The sequence below is a fragment of the Colias eurytheme genome, chromosome 15, assembly GCF_061535395.1.
Source record: "Colias eurytheme isolate Ceu_HAF_F1 chromosome 15, ilColEury1 Martin Lab GWU primary, whole genome shotgun sequence".
NCBI classification, from domain to species: Eukaryota; Metazoa; Arthropoda; class Insecta; order Lepidoptera; family Pieridae; genus Colias; species Colias eurytheme.
Genome location: NC_142994.1, coordinates 2,879,384 through 2,900,802, shown reverse-complemented (window position 1 = coordinate 2,900,802; position 21,419 = coordinate 2,879,384). Strand labels below are relative to the sequence as shown.

The 21,419-nt window shown below is 39.6% G+C and overlaps 1 protein-coding gene across 2 annotated transcripts in view; it reads right to left on the bottom strand.

Moving 5' to 3' along the window:
- The window catches only part of LOC149902153 (protein kinase C-binding protein NELL1-like), a 36,884-nt gene that overhangs the window by 2,821 nt on the left and 12,644 nt on the right, over positions 1–21,419 (bottom strand). For both annotated transcript variants that reach the window (XM_090110270.1, XM_090110271.1), the window contains exons 2-16: positions 17,827–17,934; positions 11,740–11,890; positions 10,392–10,668; positions 10,161–10,316; positions 9,950–10,078; positions 9,775–9,868; positions 8,861–9,052; positions 7,385–7,504; positions 6,833–6,972; positions 6,300–6,420; positions 5,703–5,936; positions 5,104–5,211; positions 3,976–4,118; positions 3,291–3,440; positions 921–1,106 (exon numbers count right to left, since the gene is read on the bottom strand). In XM_090110270.1, coding sequence (XP_089966396.1) covers positions 921–1,106; positions 3,291–3,440; positions 3,976–4,118; positions 5,104–5,211; positions 5,703–5,936; positions 6,300–6,420; positions 6,833–6,972; positions 7,385–7,504; positions 8,861–9,052; positions 9,775–9,868; positions 9,950–10,078; positions 10,161–10,316; positions 10,392–10,668; positions 11,740–11,890; positions 17,827–17,934 — 2,309 coding nt within the window. The remainder of the gene's footprint in view (positions 1–920; positions 1,107–3,290; positions 3,441–3,975; positions 4,119–5,103; positions 5,212–5,702; positions 5,937–6,299; positions 6,421–6,832; positions 6,973–7,384; positions 7,505–8,860; positions 9,053–9,774; positions 9,869–9,949; positions 10,079–10,160; positions 10,317–10,391; positions 10,669–11,739; positions 11,891–17,826; positions 17,935–21,419) is intronic.

The window sequence follows — 21,419 nt, the reverse complement described above, 5'->3', positions numbered from 1 at the left end:
AATATACCTGACGCGAAGCTGTTTACATAGACGTGACGTCACGCGTGTTTCAGTCAAGATGGCCGAATGCAGAATTTCAATGTTTTATTTTATTGATAATCTCATTAATCTTAATGTTTTTACTATTTCTAAGTGAATATTTTTAATTTATTTATTATACATTTTCCCTTAAAAACACTAATTCGATCATTTATGGATACTGTCGTCATGCCTATTCGATTCACAGAACACTAGACAGAGCGGGAGGACATATTATACTGATTGTACTCATAAAAAAAATAACGAACAATAAAATAACCGTATTCAAGTCAAACATTTAGCTTAATTTTAAATTTAGCTAAAAAATCTTCAGCTTCAGTTAGTCACACAATGTTGTATGAGTTGATCGTGATAATGATTGGGTTAATGAGTTATTATAGTTGTCAATTTTAGCGTCTGTTCAATATGGTTGTTGATTATATATTTTATGTAACCATGAATTTCCTGTCTGTAGTTTTTGTTATAATACATGTAGAGGGTCTATAATAGTTTAGTTATTAAAAATAAAATCCTTAAGGTTGTGCTTTGGAAACATTAATTATTGAGTGTGTTACTGAATAATGTCAAATTTTAAACGTAGGGAGAGGAATCGATTTGTGAGTTGTGTGAAGTTCCAAGTGTTCGTCATATACTTTTCATGTCACCGTGTAAGTGTATGCTTTCGGGTCGCTGTGTCCGTGTCCATGTCTCTGCGTGTTCGTGTCGTATATGTGTGTGTGTGCGCTGCGAATTCGTATCGCTGTGTGCGTGGCCGGTGTCAGTGTGGCTGTGCACGTGTGTTTATGTCCATGTTACCATGTGTGCAGTGTACGACTCCGTGTCACTGTGTGCGTGTCCGTGTCACCGTGTACGCAGTGTAGGTGTCTGTGTGTGGTACGTACAGTGCAGGCGGGGCAGTGCGGGGGCGCGCAGCCGGCGAGCTGCAGGCGGTGCGGCGCGCGCCAGTCGCGGGCGGCCCCCCCCGGCCCCCCCGCGCCCTGCCCCCCCGCCCCCACCGCCCCCGCGCCCCCCGCGCAGCACCCCGCGCCCTCCTCGCACTCAGGCTCCCAGCAGTCCACCTCGCCCAACTGGAACGTATTCATGTTATATTACTTCGCTAATATTATTTATACACAGTTATCATTTTGACGGTCAGTTCATTTGGTATTTCACATTTGTGATCAAATTGTGGGCGTAACGCGCTATTTTATGTGCTGATTGATCGTTAATTTAACCTTTATTGACCTTCATACTTTATGTTTTTGTAAATAAAATTGGATTTTACTACTATGTACTGAATTTTTTCCTGAAAGTATCCTGTATCACAATGTCGCACTCACAAGGCACTCGCAGATCTGGCACTGGTAGAGCCAGCGCTCGCCGCTGCGGAAGGTGACGTGGTGCATCTCCTGGTGGCGGCAGTGGAAGCGCGCCTCGCAGTGCGGGCAGCACGCCGCCGGTGCGGCCCTAATTGTGTCCTGTATCACAATGTCGCACTCACAAGGCACTCGCAGATCTGGCACTGGTAGAGCCAGCGCTCGCCGCTGCGGAAGGTGACGTGGTGCATCTCCTGGTGGCGGCAGTGGAAGCGCGCCTCGCAGTGCGGGCAGCACGCCGCCGGTGCGGCCCTAATTGTGTCCTGTATCACAATGTCGCACTCACAAGGCACTCGCAGATCTGGCACTGGTAGAGCCAGCGCTCGCCGCTGCGGAAGGTGACGTGGTGCATCTCCTGGTGGCGGCAGTGGAAGCGCGCCTCGCAGTGCGGGCAGCACGCCGCCGGTGCGGCCCTAATTGTGTCCTGTATCACAATGTCGCACTCACAAGGCACTCGCAGATCTGGCACTGGTAGAGCCAGCGCTCGCCGCTGCGGAAGGTGACGTGGTGCATCTCCTGGTGGCGGCAGTGGAAGCGCGCCTCGCAGTGCGGGCAGCACGCCGCCGGTGCGGCCCTAATTGTGTCCTGTATCACAATGTCGCACTCACAAGGCACTCGCAGATCTGGCACTGGTAGAGCCAGCGCTCGCCGCTGCGGAAGGTGACGTGGTGCATCTCCTGGTGGCGGCAGTGGAAGCGCGCCTCGCAGTGCGGGCAGCACGCCGCCGGTGCGGCCCTAATTGTGTCCTGTATCACAATGTCGCACTCACAAGGCACTCGCAGATCTGGCACTGGTAGAGCCAGCGCTCGCCGCTGCGGAAGGTGACGTGGTGCATCTCCTGGTGGCGGCAGTGGAAGCGCGCCTCGCAGTGCGGGCAGCACGCCGCCGGTGCGGCCCTAATTGTGTCCTGTATCACAATGTCGCACTCACAAGGCACTCGCAGATCTGGCACTGGTAGAGCCAGCGCTCGCCGCTGCGGAAGGTGACGTGGTGCATCTCCTGGTGGCGGCAGTGGAAGCGCGCCTCGCAGTGCGGGCAGCACGCCGCCGGTGCGGCCCTAATTGTGTCCTGTATCACAATGTCGCACTCACAAGGCACTCGCAGATCTGGCACTGGTAGAGCCAGCGCTCGCCGCTGCGGAAGGTGACGTGGTGCATCTCCTGGTGGCGGCAGTGGAAGCGCGCCTCGCAGTGCGGGCAGCACGCCGCCGGTGCGGCCCTAATTGTGTCCTGTATCACAATGTCGCACTCACAAGGCACTCGCAGATCTGGCACTGGTAGAGCCAGCGCTCGCCGCTGCGGAAGGTGACGTGGTGCATCTCCTGGTGGCGGCAGTGGAAGCGCGCCTCGCAGTGCGGGCAGCACGCCGCCGGTGCGGCCCTAATTGTGTCCTGTATCACAATGTCGCACTCACAAGGCACTCGCAGATCTGGCACTGGTAGAGCCAGCGCTCGCCGCTGCGGAAGGTGACGTGGTGCATCTCCTGGTGGCGGCAGTGGAAGCGCGCCTCGCAGTGCGGGCAGCACGCCGCCGGTGCGGCCCTAATTGTGTCCTGTATCACAATGTCGCACTCACAAGGCACTCGCAGATCTGGCACTGGTAGAGCCAGCGCTCGCCGCTGCGGAAGGTGACGTGGTGCATCTCCTGGTGGCGGCAGTGGAAGCGCGCCTCGCAGTGCGGGCAGCACGCCGCCGGTGCGGCCCTAATTGTGTCCTGTATCACAATGTCGCACTCACAAGGCACTCGCAGATCTGGCACTGGTAGAGCCAGCGCTCGCCGCTGCGGAAGGTGACGTGGTGCATCTCCTGGTGGCGGCAGTGGAAGCGCGCCTCGCAGTGCGGGCAGCACGCCGCCGGTGCGGCCCTAATTGTGTCCTGTATCACAATGTCGCACTCACAAGGCACTCGCAGATCTGGCACTGGTAGAGCCAGCGCTCGCCGCTGCGGAAGGTGACGTGGTGCATCTCCTGGTGGCGGCAGTGGAAGCGCGCCTCGCAGTGCGGGCAGCACGCCGCCGGTGCGGCCCTAATTGACTCTGTACTCTCCAGCTGGAATCATAACGTTCATTTTTATATGACACATTTTTTAACCGACTTCAAAAAAGGAGGAGGTTCTCATTTCGGCCGGTATATTTTTTTAACTTAAATTTAATAATAATATTTAATATTTCTTTATTTTTTATAAATTTTTTGCTAAAGAATTGAAAATTGCTCAATAGATGAATCAGCAAAAAAAAATTTTGGGTTGTGCTATTTTCGAAAAGTTGATCTTTATTAATTTCTTATCACCATTTCTTTCTTATTAATATCCTTCACATACTTAGTATAATTCAAAATTTTGAACAAATAACACTGAACAAAAAAAAACAAAAAAAATGTATCATACGGCGGGATCACGGGTTGAATTGGACAACGTCCGATTGTGCTTCTTTGTCGCTCTTTCCGCGCTCTCGCTTGCACTTCAAGTCTTACATGGAACGCCTCAGAGCGAGGTAACGCCGCATAAGTCATGTTTTTTCGTGCATGCAGCCGGCTATATCGAATTATAAGACGTTGTCACGTCAAAAACAAATAATAATCATACGGATATAGTAGTGTTATCCATATCGCACGCGCAGGGTGCCCGCTCACAAGTGGCCACGCCGGCCCGACAGCGGCACGCGCGGCAGCCGCCCGCCTCGGCCCAGCGCGCGCCGTCCGCCACCAGCGCGCCCTGCCACGAGCAGCCTGCACACACACACACACAATATACATTTACATACGCAATTTGACGTACCAATTGTACGCAGCAAGAAGCTTATATCTCATACACTGGAGATTTCAGTATGAACATTAACTTGTAACAAGAAAATATGACCTTGAATGACGCCTGTATGTTTTATCCCTTTCACACCTAGGTAACCTAGGTGTGAAAGGGGTTCATACTGAAATCTCCAGTGTATTAGATATAAGCTTCTTGGTACGCAGTCTGGCTGCCAGAAATATAACTAGTAGTTTGTATAAAACTTGGATCTCAATTATTATGATATAATTAATGGCTTATGTGTTCATTGGTTTTAAATTAATTGTATACATCTGTAAATTATGGGACTAAATTGTTCTGAAATAAAGAATTTATTATTATTATGTCCTCTCTCCATAATACAGGGTACCGCCATAAGGAAGATACCCGGTCCTTTGGAAGGCTTACAACACGCAGAGGCCCTTTAGAGAATTTTAATGTGTTGTGGGAAACCAGCCGCAGCCTGCCCATGTCATGCCCCTTTATTATTATTATAATACATTTACACACACACAATATGACGTATACTTTTACACACACGCAATGGTACCACTGTATAAGTGTAATATAAGTCTGTAATGTAAGTAATAGTTTTAAGTTTGAAATTTTATATTTAGTCATCATTATTAGTGTAGTTTTAATAAAGGGTAATGGAAAGGATTTTTTAATATTTAAAATGGGTGTGAGTGACAAAAAATTACAACAAATCTTATTTCAATAAAAAAAAACAGACATCCGTAAGGTCGTAAGTACAACAATAATAAAAAAATGTAACTTAATAAAATAAAGTAAACAAAAACAAAAGTAATTAATAACAACGGCTTTGTTTTCAATTAAGAAGGTATTCAAATAGATTGTTATCCATTACACTGACAATTATTTTACTTATCTATCTAATAAAAATTGGAATAACACAAATACATTACGCACTTAAATCACAGGGTTCTGTTTCACATTCACATTTAAATCCACCGTCAGTGTTCACGCAACGCGCCCGAGGGTGGCACGTGTGGAAGCCTTCTGTGCATTCGTCAACATCTGAAATTGACAATTTTCACCATTAGTAATATTTTGTAATTGTTTTTAAGTGAGTATTATACAGTTAAAAATTGAATAAATCACATTTTAAATCCGTTAAAATATTTAATTTCAAAATATTTTGTGACAATAGGGAGAACTTGAACTATTCTTCGAATTAGGACACGAGTGTAGAGCAAAGAGCGAGTAATGTCGAGCGATAATGCACCTTCATACTGGTCGCTATCAGAGAAAAAGAACGATAGAGCGCTATTTCAGTGGTCGCCATCTAAATAATAGAAAATAATGTAGAACGATAGAGCACCTTCACTGTGGTCGTCATCTAAATAAGAGCAGGCAATGTAGAGCTCTAGAGCAGAAAGAGGATAGTTGTCAAGTGAGAGCAAGTGATAGAGCATTTCCACAGTTGGATCACCCAAGTAAGACCATAAAGGAGATAGAGGGGAGTCGTCATCGATCAAGTAATGTAGAGCGATAGAGCGATAGAGTACCTTCACAGTGATCGCGGTGCGGGTCTCTCCGGTAGCCGTCTCTACACACGCAGTAGTACGAGCCGGGCGTGTTCACACACGCGGCGCGCGGCACACACGCGCGCACCGCGGGGTGCGCCAGTGAGCACTCGTCGACGTCTCGCTCGCAGCGCGCGCCGGTGAAGCCGCGTGCACATGCGCACCGCTCGGGGGACGCGCAGGACCCGCCGTTCAGGCAGCCGCCTGTGCATACCGCTGCAAGTGGACGATGTTTTTGTTGTTCGTTAATTAATAGTGTTTTGATTGTTCGTTAATTAATAGTGTGTGTTACAACAATATCTAGATTAGGTATTAAACGATTAATGAGTCATTTAGCAATGATCCAATTCTGCAGAACAATCTTTAAATTCTAAGCTTAAAATGGTTGGTTTGAAATTATGACTGTGAATTTTAAGCTTATTTGGTTCTTATAATGTAATGCTTATTCATTATTAAAATGTTATTAAAATAGAAAATTGTTTACTCTGTTGTTTACTATAATGAACATCAACAACCCCCAATTTACGTATATAACATTTATAATCAATTGAACAAATAAGTAAAATAAAATATACGTACGAGTACAAGTGTAACCGTCCCCGGTGTACCCCTCCTTGCACTGGCACGTGTAGGAGCCGGGCGTGTTCGCGCACACGGCGTCCGCGTGGCAGCCGTGCGTCTCACTCGCACATTCATCCACCTATATTACAAAATATTTATTTAAAATAATCCAAATAATTTGATAATTTATTTGTAAATAATTATTTTGTAAGTCCACCCAAAATGATTTTTCATCACGAGAAAGAATTTTTTTTTTCGTCATACATAATTAGATTTGCTGCATAAAAATGTATATTATATATTTTTTAATTCGAAAACACATAAAGCTAAGTTGTTATTGGAAATAATTTACAATTAAACGCATTATTTTTCGATTCGATTCAGTAAAATCATGAAAAAATAATGAAAGAAAAATGATCTATAACTACATTTGCTGCTTCTTTATACTCGATTTCGACAGAAAATTTTCAATACTAAAACTTGCAGTCGGGTTTTTAAATTTATTCATATTAATTTCTTATCTTGTTATTTTCATAATCATAAAAACAAACCTCGACACAATTAAACTTGTCCCGTCTGGTATAACCAGGCAGACACTGGCACACATAACTCCCGAGCACGTTGACGCAGCGCGTGTTCGAGTGGCAGTGGTGCCCGTACAGACCGCCCGCTTGCTGGCACTCGTCGACGTCTGCGAATCATGTAATGTAGACAATTTTAATAAGTTAACGAAAAAAGTTATTGAATATAGTCATTTTTCAATAAAGATAAAGATTACTTAATATTTTAATAATTTGGTGTTCTATTTTTAGGATAAATGAATATTTTCTGTGAAAATGTTTATAGTGTCTAATATGTAACAATAGTCATCCTTCGATCGAATGAAATGTAGTACAAGGATAGTAGAAGTTTTTTTAGCCAACCCTAAACTATCAAACAATGTTTTTAAATTGAAATTGACATCTTATGATAATGGATAACTACAATTTAAATTAATTAAGTTGCTAAGCTACTACTAGCTTTAAGCTGCAAATTAATTATTAAATAGCTAGTATGGGATATATTTATTTTTTTAAATTGTGTTTTATAAATTTGAAACTCACCTTCGCAAGAAAGTCCATCGCCTTGAAAGCCTTGATTGCACTTGCAAGTATACTTCGTATTGAGATTCATACATGTTGCGTTTTCATCGCACGAATGGCCCATACTACAATAGTCCACACCTAGAATATAGTAAAGCTTATAAAGCAAGGATAAATACACTTTTAATTTAATCGGTTATGAAGATAATTTTTTCTGAATCCATGGCCATTAATTGATATTTAAAATGTTTGACGCCATGGCCACATTGAAATACAAAAATATTTTTATTAACTACGAGAAGTATATGCCCAAACTGAATGGCAAATTGCAAGCTTTTTGTTCTTATAAATCGTAAACAAGGACTGTAAATATATGGCTGTTTATACAATATAGCTAACTCTAAAATTGGTAGCATTTTGTTAATAAGACACGCACGCAAATTATCAGCACTTATATAATTTTAAATTATCAATTATATAATTTTAAATTATCAAAAATTATTTAAATGTCAGTAGCAAATTATATTTCTACACATTAATTAAAAAAATGATATCTACACGACACATTTACATAATTCAGCACTTAAAAAAAGTAAATCTAGATTAATCAGAACTTACATTTTACGCAAATTATTCAGCACGTACAATTACCAAAAAGTGTCCCACCTTACATTTTTGAACCACATATCTAAGAGCGAAATCACCTGCAACTGCAGAGCTTGCAGCACTCGCCAAGCAATGTGAACTGTTCGGGCGGGTCACTCCGCGCACTCTTTGGGCGCGAATCGTTCCCCGTGCTCGTAGAGCGTGCCTTGAAATTGTTACACGATTCATAGATACAAAGTCACCCACCTGGACAGAACTTGCAGCACTCGCCCGGCACAGTGAACTGGTCGGGCGGGTCGCAGGGCAGCGGCGGGCACGCGGTGTCCGGGTCCACGCGCGTGCACTGCATGTTGCCGTCGTGGCACACGCACTCCGCGCACTCTTTGGGGGCGAACCGTTCCCCGTGCTCGTAGAGCGTGCCTTGAAATTGTTACACGATTCATAGATACAAAGTCACCCACCTGGACAGAACTTGCAGCACTCGCCCGGCACAGTGAACTGGTCGGGCGGGTCGCAGGGCAGCGGCGGGCACGCGGTGTCCGGGTCCACGCGCGTGCACTGCATGTTGCCGTCGTGGCACACGCACTCCGCGCACTCTTTGGGGGCGAACCGTTCCCCGTGCTCGTAGAGCGTGCCTTGAAATTGTTACACGATTCATAGATACAAAGTCACCCACCTGGACAGAACTTGCAGCACTCGCCCGGCACAGTGAACTGGTCGGGCGGGTCGCAGGGCAGCGGCGGGCACGCGGTGTCCGGGTCCACGCGCGTGCACTGCATGTTGCCGTCGTGGCACACGCACTCCGCGCACTCTTTGGGGGCGAACCGTTCCCCGTGCTCGTAGAGCGTGCCTTGAAATTGTTACACGATTCATAGATACAAAGTCACCCACCTGGACAGAACTTGCAGCACTCGCCCGGCACAGTGAACTGGTCGGGCGGGTCGCAGGGCAGCGGCGGGCACGCGGTGTCCGGGTCCACGCGCGTGCACTGCATGTTGCCGTCGTGGCACACGCACTCCGCGCACTCTTTGGGGGCGAAACGTTCCCCGTGCTCGTAGAGAGTACCTTTGAGGAGGCATTGCCCTGGAAACGTGGGATAGAGTATGTTTGTTAAGTTTTGTTTTGTTTGCAATATTCGATGGTATGGAAAACAGTTAAAAATAAGTTGAACTGTCGAGATAAACTCGTGCTCGTATAATGTGCCTTTCAAGAGGCATTGCCCTGGAACCGCAGATACGTGGGATAGAATTCAATGTTTTTTAAGGATATTTTGTTGCGATGTTCGATGGTATTGAACCTACATTATTTTAAGTTTTGTTTTGGTTGCTGCAATATTCGATACCCACGTCAATACAGTAAAGTTAAATTGTAGTTAAGTTTCTTCTTGATTGCTCCTATATTCAATAAAATCTAAAAATTGCCCTAATAAACCAAGAAATGCAGAATACGTATTATGCCATGATATAAAATAATGACTCAATTTCGTAAATATCTTCTATTTCATTCGTTAAATTGGATGAAATTGACAAATTGCACTCATATGCCTTTGGTTTGGGCAAAGCAAACTTGGCAGCGGACTACAATAATTGCGAATTCACAATAATTGCAAATGCTCTCGTACCATACAGTGCCAAATTTTTAAATTACGTATTGTATGATTTGTAGAATACTTAAAAATTCATCACATAATGAAAATACTACGTTTTTCATTTCATAAACAAAATTTTAACCGAAAAATCGTAAGACACTGTAACTGAAAATATAAATATGTAACTAATAAGATTATACTCGTAAGTTGTACTTACTTAAACATGTCGGGCAGCATTCGCCCTCGTGTAATACTGGGTTTTTACATTCTGCTCTATCGCACTCCACTAGCCTGCACGTTATTTCTCCGTGCTAGAATAAAAGAATGGCTTATAGAAAATTTTTAAAACTCCACTTAAAATATTTTTAAAATAATTCTAGAATTCTGCTTACCACGCAAGAGCACCGATTGCAATCCTTTTGCCAAGTAGCTCCGTCTGCATGTACGGTGCCATTGGAATAACATGATTTTTGACAATCACATTGCTCCAATCGCGCCAACCGTGCTTCGGTACCAACAAGCTAAAATAAACATGTTTTTTTTTTTATTTTAATGTCTATTTAATAAGTTATAGTTATATATACGGATCTTATTATTTAGTACCTTTAACGAAAGATCATGAATATGCGAAGTTAATTCTTGAACTGTAGCCTGTAGCAATGCGAATTGTCCGCACGTCGGACATTCTGAATCTAAGCCTGGACACTGGACTAAATAACCATGAGGTCCACTAACTAATCTTACATCTTGAAGCGTGCCCTGTAAATAAATAAAGTTCGGTTAAGTATTTTTGAGAAAAGGAAAAATTCAAAGCTGCAATCGTTAGACGCTCACCTTGAACAAGGAATGCTTGCTATTCCTCTGTCCGAGCCAGAGCGCGAGCTGCGGCTGCGAGAAGTTGCGGTCGGGCGGCGGGATGAGGCGGCGGTAGAGCGCGTGGCAGTCCACGTACAGCGTGGCCTGCGCGCCAGACACGGCCAGCGCCACGCGGTGCCAGGCGCCGTCCGCCAGCCGGAACGGGAACGTCTCCACGCGCGCCGCGCTGCCGCCCGCCGCCACGTAGTGCAGCCGCACCTCGTCGCGCCGCCCGCTCGACTGCAGCTCCAGGTACCTGCGCACCGCCCGAGCCGCTCAGTCATACGCGTCGCGGCGCTCGGAACCCCCCTCCGAGCGAACCGTTCCGAGGTACACGTTGACGAGGCGAACGACACATATACTCGGAAAGCGGAAGGGGCCGACCGCGAGCGGCGCGCGGCTCGCTCTACATCTCAATATCGCTCGGCCGGGAGAGGGGCCCATGTACCTCGGAACGTCGCGTCCGGTGTCGACGGAGCCGCTCGGTGTCTGATGGAAATGGTGAGGAGGACGCGCCTGGCGATACCGAAAGCGAAAGATCACCGGAGGGAGGCCGTTCGCCGCCCGCGACGGCCGAACGTCGCGAGATGTGCGCCGAACCGATTCCCATGTCGCTTGGAATGCAAGTGCGCGGCCGGCGGTGTCCCCTCGGGCGGGCGCGGGCCCGCGGCGGCGCGGCAAACATCAAAGAGAACACATAGAGGCGGGGCGGCGGGGGACGGATGGACAGATACGGAACACAACACGTCAAGACACAGAACACAAACGGACGGCGGCTGAGGAGCGCGGGGTCGCATGCAAGTCGGCCCACCCGTCCACACATACGGCCATGCAGAGACAATGAGCGCAATGAGTCAACGGATGGATCGAGGAGGACATTCCGAGGCACAGGACATTCCAAGATACATGATACTCCCCTATGCGCGCGCACGCATGTGAGTGGCGCCATGCGTGCGCGCGCAGCGATGTTGAGATCTAGAACTCACCGTTAGCTGCCGCCGAACGCCGCCAACTGGCCATTTGCGTTGCTCCTCTCGTTACACCGCGGGCCATGCTTCCGACCTTCAAGACGGCACTATTCGACATTAAATTACAGTTACTAAAGTGTTCACAATATCAATAAATTTATGGAAACAATAAACGATACGCGTATTGATACCATATATCATGCAACACTCAAAAAAATAACATAGATAAACATTTACTGTTACGCTTAAATACTTCATCGGATTAAACTTTTCTTAATAGACCAAAAATATTTATGTTTAATATTATGATAATGAGGATTATTGATGAAGTATCAAGGCAACACAAGCGGGAATCGTACCTATTAAAGCCATGTGAAAACGATAGTATAGTGCCCGAGTTGGCAGGCTCTTGCCGCAGCGCTGCAAGCAATGTGAACTCGGGCGAGCGCCGCAGGAGTTCGGCGGCGCGCTCGAACGGGGCTCCCTCAACCTGAAGCGACCTTGTATCTCCTGGAACATTCAGGGATTATAGAAAATTAAACCAAATAATAAAATAATGAATAAAATATTGAATAAAATATTGAATATTTTTTTTTGTATGTGTATATGTTATGGACCAGGTGATTAATGCGGACATTATTTATAATGCACGAGCATTATGAATAATGTCTAGCTTTATTGGGCTAAGTGATTAATTACTATCTTAACTTCATTATTTATCACATTGCACGGTCATTATTATAATGCTACATGACAATTGGGCAATTTGATAATAAAGCTTGAAAAGTTGTCGCAAAGCCAAAAAGTTGTGTACCTACCTCAAAATGCCATCACAGTGGCAGTTGTTCTAATAAATAAACCTGTTACTTGCTACATATTGTATAATTATTGTTTTCAATTTTATGTTCTATTTTACTTTTTTACATTTCGTTTATTACTAATTATGCCAAATAATGAGTCTGATTGCTTAAACTTTAGTTTATTTTATGTTTCATAATAATAAGTCATTTCTATAAAACAAAGGTACGTTGTGAAATTTTTGTTTTAAATGTAATTATTAATATGACTTTCCTTAAGTTTTAAATGCAAAAACTAGTGGATTTTTAAGGTAGAAGTCCTTGGTAATTAATCCCAATAATGAGCCTGATTGTTTAAGTGGTTTAATATTTAGTTTATTTTAAGTTAAATGACAATAACAATAAAAAATAGTAATTAAATATGTTTGTATTACTCTGCCCAAAAGGTGATGGGCAATATGTATAATGCCCGGTCAATTTGATTATTTGAATAATTATTATCAAATTGCACTCTCATATTGGGAATTTTTCATAATGATCGTGCATTATGTATACTGCCCAATTTATCACTTGGTCCATAACATATATAATTCATATCATTAATCATAGCCTGTTCCTAACATTAATAACAGCAAATGTGTGACCAAATAATAGCTTACGTCATCGTGCCCGGCGAGGAATCTTAACAATTCAACAAAATTTAATATTGGCCTCATTATACATGGTGTAAGGTGCAATAAATTTCGATAAAAATCAGTAGGTTTCGTAGAAGCAGCGTAGTATCGTAGCGCGAGGCCGCCTAACGATCGTATTTTGGTAGACGGTTGGCGTCGTGCCAACTAACTTGATCCGCTGAGATTTATTTCATTGCATGTATATTTTAATGAAATATTATATGCAGTGTGTATGAAACTTTATCTTCTTAATCATAATAGAACGCAGAATTATAATATTTATTTATGTTTTCCTTATTAAATAATAAAATCCGTAGATTTAATAATGATATAAAAGCTATATTATACGTCTATGGTACTTAACCTTAACAATGGGAAAACATTTTTATACACATAAGAAAAAAGAACCATTTATAACTGAACGACGGCTGAATTTAATGATAATAGTTCTGTTATTATATTTGCCCCCTGTTGGGTTAAGATAATAAAAGATATTTTGAATCTTAAAAAGTCTTCTCTGCCGGGGCGAGAGGCTTGTTAATAATTAATAAACAAATACTGTATCTAATAGATTTACCAAGTGAAACAAAGCGGCAGATTTTTCAATTCAATTTATATAATACTCTTTTAATCAAAATGAGAAACCATCCACTTTTCAGTGTTATATTATACGTTAAGAAACAAAATATAAAGAACAACTTAAATGAACGAGTTTCTTTCTTTGACTTTCCTAGACAAATAATGAAATGAAAGACAATACCTCTTGTAGAATGGTTGCCAAAACTCTTATTTTCATTTATTTAAAGCATATACAATTCAGTATTGAAGTAGGTCATTGTTTTTTTTTTTTTGAAAAAAAATCCAAACAGATACATTCTTATTACTTAGTTCGTAGGTAAGAAAGAAGGTAATTCTTTTAATTTTGTAATGGAAAATATCTTTATAATGGCAAGTTATTTTTCTGTGCTTCTAATATAGTTTAAGTCATCGCTCAAAAGCAAATAGATATGAAAAGCGCAATAAGTTTTGAATTAAGAAAGGGGAAGGGAGGGTGGTGAAATAAAATAGCATGTGAAGGCGATGGGCCCCTTGAAGGGTAAATTGTGCAGAAGAATTTATAGGGAAGCCTATAACGGACGTGAAAATTGATTTATAGTTAAACTGATGGTATATACGAAGAGTTACTTCCGTATGCAGTTTCTTTACTTTGTTTACAACAATGACCATTATGATTTCAAGCACATATTCACAATCTACATGGTGAAAATTTTATGAAGTAGAACTGATCAACCGTTTATTTGAGATAATATATAAATTACAAAGTATATTAAGATACACTGAATAAATGAATGAACATTGTTCGAAACACTGTCTCTAGGTACCATTACATACATTTCATTTCACTTTCATCATAATATTTTGATTAGCAAATATATAGTGCGACGAATAATATACTTTTATTTAAAAATCCAATGAATACAAAGTTGTGAAATAACTGCACTTGTCCGATTAAAGCCATCCAATGCAGAGTTTGAAAAACGGACATCGAAATGGTTTTAGTTTACATAAATATTTTGTTCACAAACTACAGGAGGGGTAAGACGTAACCCTCACTCTAAGTTCGTTCACCTTTTCAATACACTTGTAATTATTCATAGTTTACCAAGAAAGCGTATAAGATGTATCGATTTTACGGTAAGGCAATAACTATTATACATAAACCTGAATAACAATAAATATGAACACTGAACAGCTCTACGCTATTGCAAATTACAATGTTAGCGAAAAAACTACAATACATATAGTTATTGTATGTACATCTGAATTCTGAATATTATTATAGTATTACTCATCATTAATTATATGAAACAATAATTAAGACCAAAGAAGCTAATTGAATAGCTGAGTGATAAATAAATCATGACACTTTGAGGCATATCTCCCCTCGGGAGGTTCCTATAATTTCAATTAAGCACTCAGACCCTTTTCGGGTTGGGTGAGGTTACAAAGGTAAAAATGTTTGTGATGATTAAAATGTACATCGTTAATTTTATCAAGGAATAATATAAGGGTAAGCAAATCTTATTCAGAAATAATGAACAATTTTAATTAATATTTTGGCTTTTGCATATTGCATAGGTGTGTATAAAATATTGTTTTAATTTCTAATTTGTTGAATGGTACCTACCGTAAAATTTATAACATTTCAAAAAACAACAGTTTAACTTAATGCAGTACTATTTTAAAACTCTATCTTATTTAGGCTAGTAAATAATTTCTGAAATAAATACACTAGATCCAAATCTATCAGTCAAATAGTGATAAAATCAAATATTGTTCCCTATAAAATAAATTTATTGCAGCGAAATGATACCGGAATTAGAATGATTGTTAACAATAAATATGCACCCCAATAATGTTTTGGTTTCATTAAATCACCCCATAAGCAAAATTTAGCGAGATACAAATATTAGCATGGCTTTGTAAACATTACAGAATGGCACCCCGCTATGAATGTAGTTATTGGCTCTCGTTATTACGTGTGAGGATTATAAATCTTACACTAAGCTGCCCTGATCGCATTAATTTTAGGTAAAGTAAGTTAGGTAGAAAATATAGTACGATATGGTATTGAAAATATGTGAGTTTATTTATCTGTCAGTATTTTTGTATAAGTAATTATCTTTTATAAATAAGAATAAGTAAACTAAATCACGGTGCAATATTGAGGTAGATTTAGTACACGGCTTTAGGAAAAACCGTACAATATGAAAGAAAAGTTGAAGCTAATGTCTTATAATGAAAATTCTTAACAAAAATCTTTAAAAATGTGCCAACACACTGTGCCCCAAAAGATAAATTAGTTCTTTTATAAACGATCCCCAAATGAAATTAATAAAAAAGTAATTCCATGAAGTTCGGTGTCATTATCATACTTTAGTCATTAAATATCAGCTTTTGTGAAGCATCGAGCCGTCGAGAGCAGAAACGAGTGGTGTGAAGAGCCACTGCCACTGGCATTGACAAAAGAAACGCGAAACGTATTCAATTTTGTTTACACTGTTATGACAGGCGCGACGTATACTTGTCAATACATTTTTGAATATGAATCGAGGACCAATTTTGTCATTAACATTTAATTATTAGCTACTTCACATCTCCCTTGAAGAGTCAAAAAAGTGTTCACATGAAAAAACGAACAAACGTGTATTTCATGTTGGAAAATACAAACTTATATCCAAGCACTTTTTCATTAAGACTGCCGAGGACAGCAGAAATTGGAACACAGCACCACAATACAAATCTTAATCACAGCATTCTGCTTTGCGAGATTAATCTCTCCGACCCAGATGTCGCAATCGACCTGTCAATGTAGTGCCATGTATACAATGGAGCAACGTTTGACACCCCGAGATAATACGGATCCCCGCTAACTAGAGGTGCACCCTTCGACAATTATGACAATGTGTGTGCTGCCTAATGGTGCGATTTGTGGAGTGTGACATTGAAAATCTGGACCACGACGACAGCCACGCGCAAGATTAATTAATTTTCATATACATATACATATTCAAATAAATGCAGGAATAATATTATATTATTCAAATTATGGTTTAACATTCAATGAAAATGTACTTGAACATAATAAACATTAATGGGCTTGTCAGACTTTTATTTTTTGTAGGTATATTTTCTTAAATTGTACTTTAATTAGATATATAATCGTAAAAATTATTATAAAACTTATTTATGTTTTAAGAAACTTTATATCTCAACACCATAAAAAGTATTACTCTGTAACGTTGATGCAACAAATGATTTTCCATAAGCTTTTACAACTTAGCAATAAATTAATGGTCGAGAAAATTGAAATGAGAGCAATTGTAACGTTTCATCTTCCCCGTTGTCCATTGCAGGAATATAGGGCGGGGGTTGGGAATATTTGCTGGTGGGATTACTGTCGCTTTGTGGCTAATGGCTTGTCCCGACCGGACTGCTAAGGGATTACGATCTATTCATTTGTGTGGTAAGTCCGATGTGTCAAAAACACAAAAATGATTTAACTACTGGTGTTCTCATAGTTGTGTATTGAATGTTGATTTACGACATTCAAATTTTGGTATATGTGTCAATAGAACTTATTATTATTGCGTTAAATTAATTCAGGCAAACTTTATTTATTATCTTCTGTAAATTTTAATATGTACTTAGTTAATTTTATTATAATCTGATAGTAATGGTCAAGGTACCTATTACAAACTGTTGTGAATGTATGTGAAAAATAAAATTTGTTAACAATGTAAATACCTACTATATTATTGAAAACATTCATTCAAGTAGGTAAGCTTCATGCATTTTATGACTTTTGAAACGTTGACGGTATTTGCGGCATTTATTTTAGCACCTTATTTAATTTCCATCTATGCAGTAAAGCAAACGTAAAAAAGTTGATAAAAGTTTTAAAGTAAGTACTCATTACATTGAAACGGCATCGTATTTGATAACAGACATTAATGCCCAGGCGCGCCCGACACTATTAACTATGTGAAATGCACCTGAAATGGATTGCACCTCCAATGTTTACGATTCCATTAACGACGAGACAGATATTAACGGACGGCACCCTTTAAGTCGTGCTGAATATAACATTTTCATTCGTAATAGTTGCTGTCTTGTTGTAATGCAATGCCATACTTAGTTTAACATATGGATTGTAGCTTTCTGCCCAAAAGATTTTTCATTTATAATTTTTCGTAGGTATTTTTACTAGTTAATGTGTAATAAAATTCCATAAAGAAGATTAAACGAGTAACTATATAATAATCATGTAGGTATATTTGTAGTCTATTCGGATTCTTAACACTAAATCACTTGAATAATTTGTAGATCCGTTTCAATACTACGTGACTGTTTTAAAAAATCATTATACTAAGGTGTTATTATTGAACCTAATCTACAAAACCATCTAGGTTACCTTGTAGGGTGTAAGCGGTACGCGGTGGTTGCATTCCAGGGACGACTGTGACGCCAGCTCGCGACGTGTTGTGCAGCGACAGCGCGGCCAACAGGTCTAGCTCGGTGGCTGTAACAAATAATTATAATTTATTTTCGTTTATTGTAAAAGGAAAGCATAACCTAACTGACAAACTTACAAAACGCAAGCATTTCCCTTATTGCTGAAATTGGGATGGTAGTAAATATGAGATTCATTATTAATCTACACAAGACAAAGCACAAATATTTATTTGGACCTGATGCCAAATTGCGCAAATGCACGATGCAAATATGTATAATGAATATAATACAATAATAACTCTATAAAATTATAATCAAAGAATACAGAAGACCATGATTGGAATCGAAGATATGTTTAGTGTTCATAAAAAGCAACTGTTTTAGTAACGATAAAACCAAAGAGTCATAAAATAATAATTATAGTAGAAAAAGATAGAGATGAGCTATCTGTACAATTATTAGATTATGCCTTATTATTCCACTGAATATTTATTATCAATAAACGTTGGCCTACATTCCGATGATCGATATGCGTAGAAGGTCCCCGAAAATGTGTATCGATTCGAAAAAACTTTCCACCATCAATCATTGACGAACGACATTTATTGAAATTTAGTATTTGCAAAGAAAAGTCTTTATAGCTTTTAAACTTTAATGAATTTGCGATTTTAAGAAAGGGCACGATAAGTAAGTACCAGTTTATTCCAAACTGCTACAATTTAAAATAAGCAAACCCTGCAACTAAATATAATACAAAACATTTAAATAAATGAATATATTAATGTAAACATAGTTTTTCAGTATTGTAAAGTTCAAGCAACTGCTGTGATAAATAACATCCATTTTCCCGCTGTAAGCTTGTTTGTAGATATCATCTATCACTTTGTAATACCCTTCTGCCGTAATACAAATCCAACATTGTTTATTGTAAAGAACGACAAGATTTGTGATATTGCTTTAAATGTAATTTTATCATTTGATACAAAGACAAAACCTATTAATATATTTGTATCATAGTTTTTTATTTATTATATTAGATGTCTATGAAAAAGATAAAATTATTTAAGCGTACCTATCACGTATGTAAATTAATGCAAATTCTGACACATTTGTCCTACAATGTTAATTGAAATGGGTAAAACATTATTAAGTCGTTCTGTTCTCATTATAATAACTAAGAAATAATTAAAATTTCTTAGCAAGACCTATTCGCATCTTCTTATTCAATTCATTTTATTTTACTAGAGAGAAGGATGAAACATGTAATGAATACCAAAAAGAAATATAAAGCATCATAAAAATAAACTCAAAAAGTTTTATTCGTACTCACACAACGTCATTTACGTGTTAAATATAAATTCAATGCGAAAATTTATTTGAATGTTTTTTTAGATAATATCAAATCTATGTCTGGATGATTTAAATTCAGAAACAACAATTATATTACATACATTACATTACAAATTAAATACATATTGTAACAATGATTACGTCTCATCAGTCACGCTAACCCGGTCACGTAGCTACGTAGCGCTCGTAGAATTGCTACGAGACAGCCTGTCGCTATTTAATGAATTTATTTCAAGAAATGTGACCACAAAGCGAATATATTGATAAATGAAATGCACAATCAAATTTATTATCAACGTATACATTAAAATCGCAGTGAGTTATTTAAATTTATGAATTTGCATATTAATTTTAAATGACAGTAATAGGACTTTAGGGTGTGTTATAAATATCTTGTATCGTTAATTAAAAAAACGTTTTTCATTCAATTCTCCACTCACTTTTCACACTTTTAATTACCAAATGAATGAATATCATAAAAACCTTTTCAACGAGTTACACGAAAGATAGATGTTAATAACACGCTAAACGTTATTTATAGAGAAAAGCAAAACGTTTAGTGTGAAGTGTGCTAGTGCTAATTGACTGAGGGGCGCAGGCTCGCAGCAACTTCAATTAAATAGCGTCACGGCTCCGACGAGTCACGAGACCTCTTGTCTCCCTTCACCTCCAATTTGTGACGCCCATAACAGAATCCTTTAGGGCTAACACGATTGCGTAATGTATTTTTATTCGCCTTTTATTGTGCATAACGTCCAAGTACCAATTCTGGTAGGGAGAAAATTAAGTCAGTTTGATGAAAAGTTACCGCTATCACCATATTTTTAGTTACTTCAAGAATAGATACCATTTTTAAAGATAAAGTGACGATTGCACATTGTAATTATTATACCTTCACATTTAATAAAGCTTGCGTGGAGTCGAACTAGTCGTGATAAATATTAATAAGGACGGTTATTTTCTAATTTAATAGAAGGTACAGTGATTTGACCGATGATGTAACAATTTCGTTTAAGATATTAAAAGAGATGATGAATTTAGTCTCGTGTGTGTCGATGAATATAGATATAAATATAATAACTAAAATTTTAGAATGAATAAACCTTTATGATAAAGTAGTAAACGTATCTTTTACTACAGAAAAGAACATATAATATTTCTCAGAATATATAGTCAATCACTTCTGCTATTACCTTTTTATATGTATTATATAGGAAACTACCAATACATTATCATAATCACAGCTGAGTTATTAAATTATTTCTTAAGTATTCATAAACGAAGATGAGCATTATCTAAATGTGAAACTTTGTCGCCTATCACATCGTCGATTATGGCCTAATTTACGAGTAGAGTTTGAGTCAGCCCTGCCGCCGGCGCCGCTGCGTCGCCGGCTCGTCTGGTCTGTCTCCAACCGAACTGATACAATGCGACGCTCCAGATTGCCTCGTAAACTGCCGACTACCTACTGAGCATTGTCTTTAAACTTTGTATTATACTCCACTGCATATCCAGAGGGTGGGAAATATAGGCGGTTTTGAGATAAGAGTTGCATTTGCCTCGATTGGAAACAGACCGCCATTTATTTAGATCATAAAGTAATAAATGATATTTTGAATTATACGTATTAAATATTTTCAGTTTTTATGTTATACCTTCAGAAATCGTAAACATTAGTTTACGTTCCAAATAAATGTTTCTAAAGACGTCTTATCGTGTTATCCCTGAGTAACATTTATAGTAGCCATATAGCCTACAGCGTGGACGTAAAAACTCTCAGTAATAAAAACTGCTACAGTTCCAAGAAACTGCTGCAGAATTGCATGAAGTTTCAGAATTTACTACTTGAACTAACTATGTTAGTTGTAACCCGAGAGATTTAAAGTCTATAAAAGTAGTGAGTAATTTACGCAACCTATGTGCTATAAGTATAGCGTAACTGTGTTGCATTCGCTACTGCAATTTTATGGTGCGGAAACGTACGAATATCGCGATATGCATTAGTCTGGCAGCGATAAAATTCCAATCAGCTGCTTTTCAAGAGCAATTAATTTGTAGTAACCTTTCAACGAAACGGATTTTATTAGAGACGGCATAATTTATATTATAGATGCAATAACAATATGATCAACGGGACCACGATAATAAACATGAATTTATTGCTATTTCATTCCTTTTACATAAGACAAGAAAAAGTAATTT